This window comes from Cryptomeria japonica, chromosome 8 (assembly GCF_030272615.1).
Source record: "Cryptomeria japonica chromosome 8, Sugi_1.0, whole genome shotgun sequence".
NCBI lineage: Eukaryota > Viridiplantae > Streptophyta > Pinopsida > Cupressales > Cupressaceae > Cryptomeria > Cryptomeria japonica.
In genome coordinates, this window is record NC_081412.1 from 487,569,763 (window position 1) to 487,583,877 (window position 14,115).

At 37.0% G+C, this 14,115-nt stretch overlaps 1 protein-coding gene across 2 annotated transcripts in view; it reads left to right on the forward strand.

The window, feature by feature from the left end:
• Positions 1-2,298: 2,298 nt before the first annotated feature.
• LOC131077272 (myosin-binding protein 3) overlaps positions 2,299-14,115 on the forward strand; it is a 52,700-nt gene continuing 40,883 nt past the window's right edge. For both annotated transcript variants that reach the window (XM_058014725.2, XM_058014726.2), the window contains exon 1: positions 2,299-3,022. In XM_058014725.2, the coding sequence (XP_057870708.1) occupies positions 2,615-3,022 (408 nt within the window). In that variant the 5' untranslated portion in view covers positions 2,299-2,614. The remainder of the gene's footprint in view (positions 3,023-14,115) is intronic.

A 14,115-nucleotide genomic window follows, 5' to 3' on the forward strand; every position in this document is an offset into this window, starting at 1 on the left:
TCAGGTGCATTGCAGCCCCTGACATTCCATGATAGGGTCCTCATTGCCTCTGGGAAGAGACAACATCCCTTCCTGATCTCAGTCTGAGTTTACTTTGGCCAGCAACACTTCCTGCAATTTCCAATTTAACTCTGTTGGATTTAGGCCCTCTTTTCTTCTTTCCCCCAACTTTCACCTTGAGGTTTTGAGCTGATGTCATTTTTAGTGACCTCTTTTCCTGTTCCCCTCCATGAGTAAGAAGGCCTAGCTCATCCTCCCCTTCCAGAGCGTCAGAAGAATCTCCCTCTGAGTCAAAAGAAATCAAGTTCCCTCCACTATCTTTGACTCCTTCTAAAGAGTTCTCTAGATTCCTTATTGGTGAGATTTGGATGTCTTTGGACACTGTCTCTTCCAGGTCCGAATCATTATGAATTGCTTGAAACACTTCCCTCCTATCTTGGATTTGTAAATGAAGTTGATCTTGTCTTATAAATCCCCTGTCCATAAATTTTGCTCGAGTCTCTTGGACTATTGTCTCCTCCTCATCATCTTTATAGTTGTCATGTATCTCATTCAATTTATAGTCGTCGACAGGTTTTAGTTGATCAACCTCTTGGTTGTTCCCCTCCTCCTAGTTTTTAATCAATTCACTCTTTCCCTCTTCAGCTACCCAAGGGTTCTCATCTATAATCCTTTCCCAACTCTGCCTTTGATAATCATTCTTTTGATGGTCATTATCCCAGTTCAACGTCTCTTCTCTGTAGACATCTGTAAATGTCTCTAATTCCATCCTAGAGGATTCTAACTCAAAGATTTCATCAATGATCCCTTTCATCATACCAAACTTTGGGACTATGTCGTGCTCTAGTGTGCACCCTCGTTTGTGGTTATGAAGCACCTCCTAGTCCAAATCTTCCCATTGATGTTCCCACCTATTAGATTCTAACAGTCTTATGATCTCCTCTGCCAAAATATCTTGTTCTTTGAGTTTCCCTTTATCCCCTTTCTTGCAGTCCCCTTTTGGGTGGGCAAATGATTTGCAATCTGGACATGACTCCTTTTCTTTTAAAACCATCGTTTGTTTCCAGACACCCGACCCCGATTTGATTTCTAATGTGTCTGGTAGATTGTGGATCAGATTCCATTCTATGCAAATCCTCGAAAGCATGTTGTAATTCGATGAGTCAATGAATTATTTTGCTTTCCTAAACTCCCTTAGGCTCTCACCTATTCTCCTTAGGGTTTCTATATCCTTATATTCTTGGGGCAACCCTGGTAATTTTAGCCATATTGGAACCCTACTGAGATTCTCTTCCTTTGGGTTAAAATTTGGTTTCCATTTGATAATATTAAATCCTTTCCCATCCATGAAGAAAGGATCATTTTCCAAAATCCGTTTATGTCCTAGGCAGAAGGGCATATAACTAGAAAGAAGCCATTTTCTATTGTTTTGAGTTCCACCCCCTCACCCCAGATCGAACAACATCATGCTCGAATCTTGGAGAAAGCCAACCATGTTCCCCCCCATTTAAGAAATAGAGCATGTTTATTAAGAAATCTTATGCTTTCGCTCCATTCCTCATTGGAAATTTCTAGGTTCATGACTCTACTGTAGACTGAGTTCGGGCTCACCTCTAGAACTTTTGTAGCTTCCGCTGAGGGTTTTGCTCTCCAGAATTTCTCCTGCACCATTTTAAAACCAATCTATTGTCTGTTATTTAAAGCTACGTAGCCATCGAACCTCGCCTTTCTCCAATCCCTAAAATTATTTGTGGTTGCTCCATCTGAGGACCTTCTTTGTTTAGGATTCTCCAGACCCTTCCATGGCCATGTCTGCCTTCTGTAGCTTGGTCGATCATTCCTTTGATTTCCCCAGTTCCAGTATCTATTCATAGGCCATTTCAAATTCAAACCTCCTCTATAGCATAGCCCTTCATGTCTTCTGAACCCTTGCCAGTCGCTCCTATCTGCCATGACCGTTAACCACTTCTACTCATTTGATTAATATTGCTTTATACCTTAGTGTTGATTAATAAAAAAATAATAATTAAGATTACATTTTCTATATATAATTGTCAACCACAAAATTTTAACAAAAAATTAAAACAAGACACATTTCTTAATATAAAAAATATTTTAAAATAAATTTAAATAAATATGCAATAAACTATTCAAAATAATAATTAATAAATAAACCCATCAATTTCAAAGATTAGATGTGACAAATATGTAATTATGGATCTAAAAAATCTTGAAGATCTCGTGAATAAAGAGATGATGTGATAGTGAGAAGTAAAGAATTAAATCTCAAAAAAGATCTTAAAAATGATAACATTAAGTACCACACCAGCTCCAGGTTAGGATATACAAATTTTCGGGTCCCTTCCCCTAGGAATTCAAGACAAGGTCTGTTGAATTATCATTGCTTGTCCTGATTCCCATCACAGCATATATCGAAAATCACTCAATTCAATTCAATAACAAAAGGACAAAGTCCTCTCCATCGGACCGTTAGCTTGGGATGAATTCGCATTAAAATCTGTTCTAAACTGGGCAGCAAGAATGCTGGTTTTGGGAATGAGCGTAATAGGAAAAGGGGTTTCAGGCTACCAAAGCAGTGGATGATACATATCAGATGGAGTGTGTAAGCAAAACAATATTTACTGAAGTTCTTCAAGTCTTGCTCTCCCTCATCTTCCTTCTGCAAGCTCTGATAAAATTGATAACAAGAAAGTTAGAGAGGCGCTGTCCTTGCCACAGGCATTTTGAAGAAGAGCTAGAGAAGGAGAGGAATGCTTCAGCCATTGCAGTAGAGCAGGCCATGGCCATGATTTCTCGTCTTCAGAAGGAGAAGGCCTCCCTTGAGATGGATGCACGCCTGTTCCGCAGAACTGCAGAGCAGAGGCAACTTTATGATCTTCAGACGATTAATTTTCTCAAGGAGGTTGTGCTCAAGCTTGAGATGGAAAGATATGCTCCTCAACGACAGATTGCTTTTACTTTTCCTTCTACTCAGGTTGAAGACCATATTTTAATGCCCAAGGTAAGCCCTTCAAAAAGTAACTAGCAGAGGATGGGATCTTGCGAGATTTCAATTCTGTTTAGAGAATAGTTTGTGATAAAATTTGCATTAACCCATTTTCAAAGTTTTCTGTCAAATTCTTTTCATTACGTTGATCATAATGAGAACGTTTTGTCAATTTTTTTTGGATTGACCAATGTTTTCAACGCATATCAGGTCTTATCACAATGCTAAAAAAGTTACAGGTTGTTAAGGCATGGAGTCGTCGTGAGATTGTAATTTTGTTTATGAAATCTGAATAAATTTGTTGTAGGTTTCTGTAAGTAAAATAAGGTGACCTATGTTTGTGGGTTCTATTGCATTTTATAATGGGTACTTTTTTTTCTCTGGGATTTACCAATAGGTAGTGGGATTGATCTATTCACGTACCAGAATCCAGATTTAATCTTTATGCCTGGCTTGGTGCATTATTGCTAATGACAGTGGGTGTTACCACTTGTTTTCCAGACCTAGATGATGCGATTTGTGAATTGGATTTAATAATTGTAGGTTACTGCCATTGCTTTAGAAAATAAAACAATCGATGGAAATTCTGTACCCTCAATTATCTCATCACACATCAAAAGTGAGGCCCACAAATTTAATTAAAGCAATATTACTGCTAGAGTGTGTTTTGGTAATTGAGTTACCTAGGCTTATATATGGGGACTCCATTTCCGTTGTTTTCATCTTGATTCTTTATGGACGTTCGGTGGATATGCGATTTCAGGAAATGTAGGTTAAGCATGATTGAGAGTTCGAGCAAACAATAGTGATTTGAAGTATTCAAGTTTCAACCTGCAGAGTGCTGGTGTGGCGCATTTATAACATATTTGAGTGCTACTATCAGTGCTAGTTTTGTAGCCCACATATTTCTATGTTATGTAGTTAACAGTAGCAAGTATCATTTAGTAGCACAATTGGCCCTAAATAACAAAAGAACATGTTAGGAACCCTGACAGAATATACATTATCAAAAGGTCAAGAGATCCTCACTCAACACAGAGATCAGTAAGCAATGTTAATACCAGAGAGAGGCATGATGCTAGTAAGTTGGACCAACATAATTTTTGAAGTATTGGATCTAATTCTTTATTCATACAGAGTGCGGGTTGGCATACTTTTATTTATGCAACTGGAATTACTGTGAAGTTTGTAGTCTTTGAATGTATGTATTATGAAACAGAACTTTGTACGGTAATAAATCTTATTGCAATGTTATGTTGACTTAAGTCATTTTTGGTTTAGTAGCACATTGACACTACTTTTCGGAACATAATGAGAAGGGACTTTGTACCATAATACATCATGTTCCAAACTTGAAAGGTACACCCTTAACACTAAAAACAATTAAACAATGTTAGTAGCCCCAAAGGTCTGATACGCATTGATGTGTAAGACTCATTCTTTTGCCTGCAGAGTTCTGATATTGTGCATTTTTTATTTTTGGACACAAGTGGGCATTGCTACTGATTTTATTTACCCTTAATTTCTTTGATTTGGAGATGAATTTCATAATTTTAGTTTAATAGAATACAGGTACTAGTTCAAAAAGTAACACAAGAGGGAGAAACTCTGTAAAGGCATGTATCTCAACACAGACAAAGAGATGCCCCACTCAACACAGAGAAAATCTAATCTTACTCCAGAGAAAGGCAGGATTCCAGTAAACAAGATTAGTATTAATTATTAACACTCCATTTTGAAAAGGAGGAATTCTGTTGCTTCATATGGCAGGTATTAGAATCTAGATCAAGTTATGGTTGTTAATCTATACAGGTTTAGTTGTTAGTTTTGTTTGGCAAAGGGTAAGAATGTTGATAAGAAAAATGTGAGTAGAATCTGGATCAAGTTATGGACTTTTATCTATACAGGTTTATATTCCACTTTTGTTTGGCCCAGTGTTAAAGTGTCAATAAGGAAAAATAGAATGAGAGCAGAATAAACTGTACAAGCAAAATCTCTTTCTCATGGATAACCTGATAAATCAGAAGATAAAATTGGGAAAATATCAGGAACCCTATAAATGCAAAAATTGCAAAAAGAAAAGAAATGAAATAGCTAATATTTTAATTTTAATTTTTAAAGGTGGCAACTCATCAAGTTATCGCAGTGTGCACTGCATAGTTCGACTTTGAAGCTCAATCTTCAATTATCAAGTACAGATTACAAAATATAAATGTCAACCTACAAACTATAGAGTAACACAAAGTGGATGGAATCCATGATGCTAGCTGCTACAATGTATGATCCACTAAGTGGGCTGTAGGCCATGATGATGTAGGGGGCTCTGTAATAAATGGTTAATAAGGCATAATATATGCTGAAGGTTTTGCAAACAGGTAGTATGCTGAAGGTTTTGCAAACAGGGTAGCAAGCTAAGTGGGAAAATTCATGTTTAAGCATGCTTGTTGATTTGTAGTAGTAGTGAGGTTGGCGACCTAGGATGTCTTGATGTTTCACCTTTTAGAGCATCACAGAGATGCATGAGTGCCAAGTGGACTGTTCATGCTGATGAGTGATGGGTACTTGTGAACACTACTTATGAAATATGGGTCAAAAAAGATTTTCTCAAAATTACTCTACAAAACACCACCTAAATGTAAATGAATTAGCTATGCAGCTCTACAATGAATGGTTCATAAGTCACAACACTTACTGAAGGTTTTGCAGATGGAGTTACAAGAAAAGTGGCTTTGATATTGGGGGAAGCTCCTTGGTTAAGTGTGTATGAGTCAAAGTAGTATAAGGTTGGGTGACCTTTGGGAAGTGCTGATGCTTCACCCTTGTGAGCATCTCCTAGATGCAATGAGGGCTAAGTGGACCATTCATTCTCAAGAGAGATAGGTTCTTGTGAAATGCTACTCGTGAAATATAGGTTGATAAAATTTGATAAACTTTAAAAACACAACCTAAAGTAAATGATTGAGCTAGGGAGCTCTAAAACTAGGCACAACACTATTGAAGGTTTTGCAAATGGGATAGTGTTGTGACGTTTTCACACATCGCCCCATTGCAAATGAGGACCCCCACTTTTTTTTGCTTTTTAGGTTAGTTTTCAAGTACTTTAGCTATTAGCCTTTGCATTTTGGAAGAAGTGTAGATCTCAGGTGGCTAAGATGTAATCAGGATAAGTCTCTCTCTTTAGGATGAAGTCAAGCACAGCACCTCCTTTGCCCAACCAAGCTGCCAACCTGCCTCTCCCAACATTACCAGTGGGTGCCCAAACCCGATTGCTTCCCTTCCACCTCACCTTCTCCCATTCTCCATCCATCCTACATTTCATACTTTCCATTCCTACATCTTCCACCCCTTCCCCATATCACCTCTTTCATTTCCCTTTACTACCCTTCTCTACCTTCACTTATCATTTCCATCTCACCTATCTCCACCATCTCTTCAACTCCCACTTCCCTCAACCTCCTACCCACTTACCACTTACCTATTCCCTATTCACCCTACCTTCATCTCCCCCCCACTTCATATCTATCTTCCACTTCATGATATCTATCTTATGCCTACCACTCCCTACCTTCTTATCCTCTATCTACATCCACCCTACCTCCTACCTCCTACCTCCTACCCTAATTGACCTTTCTTGCTGCCCTTCATAACCTGATCTTATCCTAACCCACGACTTATTCCCTTTATTCCCCTCAACTACCCCTATTCTCATTAACCCCTTTCTCTAACCTATCCCTTGTACCTCCCAATCTCCCATCACCCACCTTACACCCTACGCCCATCATCCTTACCTTTCCTATCCCTTATAACTCCCACCGCAGCACTCATCATTACCTCGACACCCTTCCTTATCACTTCCTATTCCCCAGCATCTCCTAACTCACCCCCCTTACCACCTACCTTTATTCCCATGACTTCCCCTTTACCGCCGTACTTACCTTTTCCCACTTCCCTTTCTTACCTCCCACCCTAACCTTCCTCCGTGGTTCTTCCTTGCTGCATCCCTTCACTCCCTCCTTGCCACGACATCACTTCTAAACCATCCCCTCCCACTACCGTGCCATTGTTGGGCCCTACCTCAAATTCTAACATGGAGAAGTTAAAAGTTCTTTTATAAGAACTTTTTAAAACATAGCATGATGGCCCACCACGAACCTTAAACTTGAAATTTAAAATGTATGGTATTGTTTTTCACCGTAACATACTTGGGCCCCACAAAACATTAGAGGGAGATCGAAAGTTTCAAAGGCATGAATTAACATTTTTCTGATCATTCTAAGGAAGGAATGAAGGATGTGAGTTTGTGATCGCAATGAATGAGCTAGGAACGATTAAAAAAAATAAAAAAATTTGGCTAAGAACAAGGACGTCGTCTTTTGAACAAACCCCCTGTCCTTTATTTAAGCGATCTGTCCAAGGCTAGGCGTTCTAAGTTGAGATACTACCCGTTTAAGACTAGAACCACTAGTGGTTCTAGTACAGAACATCGTCCTTTGACTAAAGTACCCGTCCTTGGACTTTGATGATCAATCAAATGGTTAATTTCTATGATCAAGTACATAGAAATTGACTTTGATGATCAATCAAATGGTCAATTTCTATGATCAAGTACATGATGAAAGGTGGCCAATGTTTGAAGCCTACTCAATGCAAGTCATTCAATGGATACGATGAACGAAGATGATGATGCACATACAAGGCGTAGTATTGGTTTGATGAGTTAACTTAATGCATGGCGTGATGAGTGATGATTACAAGGCATCGTGGATTGCTTTTACAAAGGGGGTTCCAAGGCTGTTCATTTAATGAATTAAGTTGCAAAAAGGTCGAAGCCTTTCATTGAAATCAATTGTCACACATTTTATAAATGATATTTTGCCTTTGTAAAATCCTTGAGAGGCATTTAAAATAAAGAGGCAAAATGAAATGAATTTGTTCTTCCAAGATGCCACGATTTTGTAATAAGATGCTTTCCTTTTGAAAGTGAAAATGATAACTATGTGATATTAAATGGGTGAGACCAATTCCAATTGCCAAGCATTTAATTATAATCACTAGGAGATCTGTGATGAGGTATTACGTTTTCAGGTGATTATAAGTTGTATCGATCATTTCATTTGATCAATACACCATTGATATTGCAGTTGATTTCACTGAGACAGCGATTCCAGATTATCAATTGAGCAGAGCATCAAATCGCAGTTACTCTCAGCAGCGACAAGGAGTGAATCGAATTTCTAAATCAAGACGGCGATTTTCTGATTTTGATATCAGCCCAATTCAACCACGCACCAGCCACGGCAAAGTCATTTGGAAGGAACGATTTGATAAGGCACTTCACAGCAAATGCATTTCCTTGACAGGCATCTTCAATTGGAAGATAAGGGACGATTATGTCAAGTAATGTTCTCAGCGAATAAAGTTTCTTCAAGCGAATACACCTGTCCACGAATTTTGGAGCTAGCGACTTAATTTGGATCAGCATTCACTCCCCAATAGCATTGAATTCATCTCTGACAGCAAATCTTAATTGAATACAGTCACAATTGCCCTTGCTGGTCACAACGACTTGAACTTGGACGATTTTTCACATATAGCGAATTCATTTCTAATGGCGACAATTTTGATTTTGATCAGAATACAGTCATCACTGTCATTTATGATCACAATGGATTACAAGCAAGGCCGTTTTGATGTGATAACGCAGCGAATACACCAAGTGTAGATAGAGAATTTTGGAGAGATTATCGTGGCTAAGAAGTAATGGCCGTTTTGATGTGATAACGCAGCGAATACACCAAGTGTAGATAGAGAATTTTGGAGAGATTATCGTGGCTAAGAAGTAATCGAATCAACCTATTGGTTTGTTTGAAACAAATTGCAGGTCTCAAATAGAGTATATTTCCTCAGGTTGAAATTGGATCGGGCCTTATCTATGTTCAATTTGGCTTCTCTTTATTAAGTTTTATTTTAAGAGGGTTTGTTTGATGCATTTTGATCACCTTAGAGCTTTTATGAGGAATTATCATTAACTTAAGATGATCATATTCGTTTGAGGGCTAGAGATGCAACCTAGACTTTTAGACTTGTCGGTCTAAGGCATGATGAGGATCAAGTATAGGCAAGACAAGGTCTACACCAAATACAACATCAAGGCAAAGGAGCAATCAACATCAAGCACTCAAGAAGGAGAACTTTTCACAATCTTGAATTTCCTTCGGAAATCAAAGAATCATTGCTAGTATAGCTAGATGAAAGTTCAATAATGCAATTGATCAAGACAAGAGATAGTTTCATAAGAGTTAATCAAAGTTAGAGGTTCAACTTGAGCAAAGTCATCATCACATCGGGAGCTGGATAATGTTGAGTACCAAGAGATATGCTTCATCCATTCACAACTTGTGATGAGTTACAAAGAGCGAGATGAGGTGGTGCCTAGTCATCACTTATCCAATCATATCATTTCATGATAAGTTGTCCAGATTCAATGAACCTGACTCGTCCTACAAAGAGGATAACTACCACATGGGTACGAAGTTCGAAGTACCTATCGTCATCCATTGGTTGAATTTTTACAGGACATTTGTCCCATCAAATGTGATTGTATCATTGGTCAAGCATTAAATGCTTTGCAATAGGGTTTCTATCTTTCGATCTTGGCCATTGATCTCAAATTGATCTAGGCCACTGAATGTAATGAAAGCACTATATAAGGCCTCACTTCTTCATTTGTAAAGGTTAATAGTAGTAGTTCAATAGAATAGCAAATAGATAATAGAGTAGAAAATAGCTTAGAGTAGAGTAGGAAGAGAAGGCAAAGATTGTTGCCAAGACATTGTTGCAAAAGGCATGTAAACTTCATTGAAGATATGGTGAATTCTATGTGTTAATTCAACAATTTGCATGGTCTCTACTTCTCAATTTGATTTTCATGTTATTTAGTCGAATGGAAGAACTTTGTGTATGATTAATGGTGAAATTCTTATATCCATAATACTAACACCTTGCCGATGGTAACGTGCCTTGCGTAGTCAACTGGATCCATTTTAGCCAAGCTTAACTTCAATTATCACTTCTTCATTGGCATGCATCAACTTGATGGTGTCTATGCTTGTGGTGGTGATTTGAACATCGTAAAGCTATCCTTAGGAGATTGCACTAGCCTTGTGGAGATGTTCATAGCATGTTGAAGCAAGAATTAGTTGAATTCCACCAAAAATTGTCCATTGCTCTTACATTCCTAGAGTTAGATTAGATCTCTCCCAAACCCTATCCTTTTTCCCTTTTTTAATCAAGTGAAATCCCACGTTTCAGCATCATTTGAGCATTTAAGCATTCAATGTAAGTTCACCTTGTGATCCCAACAATATCACATCATATGCAACTGAGTCTATCCAAGAGCATGTCAAGACTTGACATTCGAGAACCTTGGAGTTGTCCCACGTGATCACGCAACTTAGGATTTGGGAGTCTTTGTTCAAGAGAGGATAGAATACTTAGTATTTCATTCTGTGTTGCATAGTGCGTAAAAACAACATCAATAGGTAGCAAGCTAAGTGGGCTTGGTTCCAAGGGAAACTCCATGGCTAAGCATGATTGAGTTGGAATATTATTGGGATGGGTGACTAATTGGGAAGTTTTGATGGTTCATCCCTATGAGCATAACCTAGATGCAATAAGTGCGAAGTGGATAAATCATGCGCACGAGAGATGGATTCTTATGAATCACTACTCATGATTTATGGGTTAATCAAGATTGACTCAAAGTTATGGAGTTGAATCTTGATAAACCATTATGTGATAGGGAATAAACTTTTGGCTGTCTTTAAAAATGGTATAGGTGCTATCACATGGACTAATAATAAACAATCAATTGTTGGTCTCTCCTCTCGAGAATCCAAATATTGAAGTGCAATGGAAATAGCAAAGGAATTGGTGTGGCTTAAGAGGGTGTTGGATGAGCTTCATATGGGTACTATTGAGAGTACCACCTTATCACGTGATAACCAAAGTTGTATGGTTCTTGCTAAAATTCCTATTGAAGCATATTGAAGTTTATGCACACTTAGAAAAAAGATTCTCATTGGTGAGATTTTTCTTGAGTTATGTTAAACGAATGATCAAGTGGTAGATATTTTTAACAAAACCTTGCTGCAATGCCAAATTTTGTAAATTTAGAATAATGATGGCCCTCAAGGAGTTGCCATTGAGGGGGAGTGTTCATGACAATGATACTTCCCAATGGCTAACTTTACATGTGAGACCTATGGGCATTGCATATAAGATCTACTAACATTGTAAAACCTGCAAGCATTATATGTAAGATCTATTGGCATTCTATGTGAGACCTATCCCTTCCTTTATATTCTTCCTATTTTAAAACCTGTTAATGCATGATAGCTTCAGTAAGATAAATGATTGAATGAGAGATAAATGAAGTCTCTCATTCAATCATTTATCCTATCGATAACTATTAGGAAAAACTTCAAGTTATTTCATTTGATGATCATTCTTCATTTGTATATGTTCAATCTACTTAGTTCGATCCATGTTCAAACTATCATAGCATAGAATACTGAATAATATCGGTTTGCATTATAACCGTTATCACCGATTATTATCGGGCTAACCAAGTTTCCCGATTTATATTGGTTGATTTATTGACAGTAAAACTAATGATGGTTATTGGGATTAACCGATTGCTTTCGGGTGACAAAGCATACACCACTTGGTATCACTTAAGCGATCACCAATTAGTATTGGTTAACAAGTCACGTAGACACCGATTGGTGTTAAATAACAAGTTACGTAGACACCAATTGGTGTCAAATGATAAGTTACATAGACCCCGATTTGTATCGGGCTGTTGATTAATGTAAACACCGATTGATAATTATAAGTCAAAAGGTGCGATCAAGTAATGTCTTGATCAGTCATGTCTAAAAGACATGACTGGTCAAGGCATTGCTTGATCCTCCCCTCTTGCATATATATATCAATCAATATTTGTGAGAAGAACATCGAAATCAATAAATGCTTCTCTCACCTGCCATACAAAGAAGATAATCAGATTTATCATATAAATATATATTACATAGATCAAGGAAATATAAACTAGAATATATCTTGCATATTGAATTGAGAATTGAACATCATTTACAAAACCAATGTAAAGGTATCCAAGTCCTATGAGCATTGTATTTAAGACTTATGAGGAGGTACCTTAAAGTATCCAAAAAGAAACTCTATAAGATCTTTTTTGCATCATTAAGAGAAAACTAGGATATAAATTATGACAAAAGTATTATCATGTTGTCTACAATGCACGATCTTCATTTTGACATATATTTGATCTCGTGGCATGCTAGTCAAAGAAGTCCTATGTAACAAAGGATCTTCATTTAAAAAAGAAAAAGAAATTGAGAGCATCCCCTATAAATAATTAAGGGGAGTTTGAGAGCATATTGTTTTAGTATGGGACCATATTTCATGGTAGTGGTACTAAATAACATTTATAAGTCTCTAATTTTATAAAGTTTAGCCATATGATTTATTAATGTGGCTTTTGTCATATAAGTGGTGATAATGAGGGGTATAATCGCTATCGTGTTTTAATGAGGGGTATGAATCCAGCCCCCTTTGGATTCATACCATTGATCTCCACCTTAAAGTGTACAAGCTTTCATCATTAAACAAAATCAAGTTGTACTGATTTTGTTTGAATTAAATTTGTGATATATTCTTGTATATGGTTGCTGGAAGACACAAATTTTCTTGTATATAGTGGTTCTAACTAAAGAAGCAATATTAATTGGGTAAAAATCACGATTAGTTGCAATTAATCACAAATTGTGGCAAATGGCGATTTTTTTGTGGCTGAAACCACCAATTCATTAAAAAGTCGTGGTCAATGATTTTCCACAATTTTATAGAGTTTAAACATGTTTAAATCGTAAAATTTGTGAAAAACTCCCACCAAGTTGTCCGTGTGATTTACCTATGCAAATTTTCCCCACCCAAATCTTGCAAACAAATCCTTTTTTTCCTAGCTTTTTATAGGTATTTTATGTGACATTTTATTAGTAGAAATGCGAGGCATAGAAATACAATGTAGTTGTAGAAATATTTTCCACATAGCAGCAAAAGGTACGTAGTTCTAGGCCATGCCATGCTTGTTTCAGTTTACTTTGATGTTATGAACCAGGGGATTTCCTTTTACCACCCTCTAAGAACATGCATGGTTTTCTTGACCAAATTGTTAGAGAGGGATCCATGTTGGCCTCCATTAGGATCTCAAAATCATTAGGCTTAAGAAAATCATCATCAACAACAATCCACTCAGACTGTGAATCAATCTTGTCAAGGTCAATTGGTTCATCATCCGCAATAGTTCTTGCTTTTGCCCATGTAGATATTAGTCTTTGCATTACAAGTGAAAAACACAATGAATACAAGTTTAACCTTGAGCTTTCTTTAGCTTCAAGCAGAGGTTGTAGTGAACAAACAACAAGTCATTCATTTGTTGTTGTGTTTCTTGCTAAGTTGCTAGTTTGGGTTTGAGGATCTGGTTCGACGGTTTGGCTAAATTGTTTTTGGGGGTTTGGGTTCGTTAGTACAAAACACATGCAATTATAATATGATAAATATAATATTTAAAAATATTTAAAATAAAAATATAATAAAAAATAATAAAAAGAATATGTATTATAGCTGCATATATTATTTAAAATATAAAGTTGTATATATTATTTAAAATATAAAGATGCTTATATTATTTAAAATATATGTATTTTGAGGTAGAGATATTTGGAGACCATAAGCATTCGATTTCCTCGATGAAAGCTGCACTCTTTTTTTTCTTACTCTCTTACATGTCAATACTTGTAGCCCCTGTTTCCTATTTACCAATTCCGATTCCCCAATTTTGAATAGCTGCAATCAAGTGAAGAGGTGACACCCTTTGACTCTTTCATATGCAAGTTTCTTCCTCACTTAGCTGTGCACGATTATTGCAGGCCTCAAAAACTTCTTTTTTTAAAAATTTCCAAACTGAGGTGGATGAATGACTTCCATGTCTTCACAAGCACCTGGATTTGGTGCGAACTGGACCT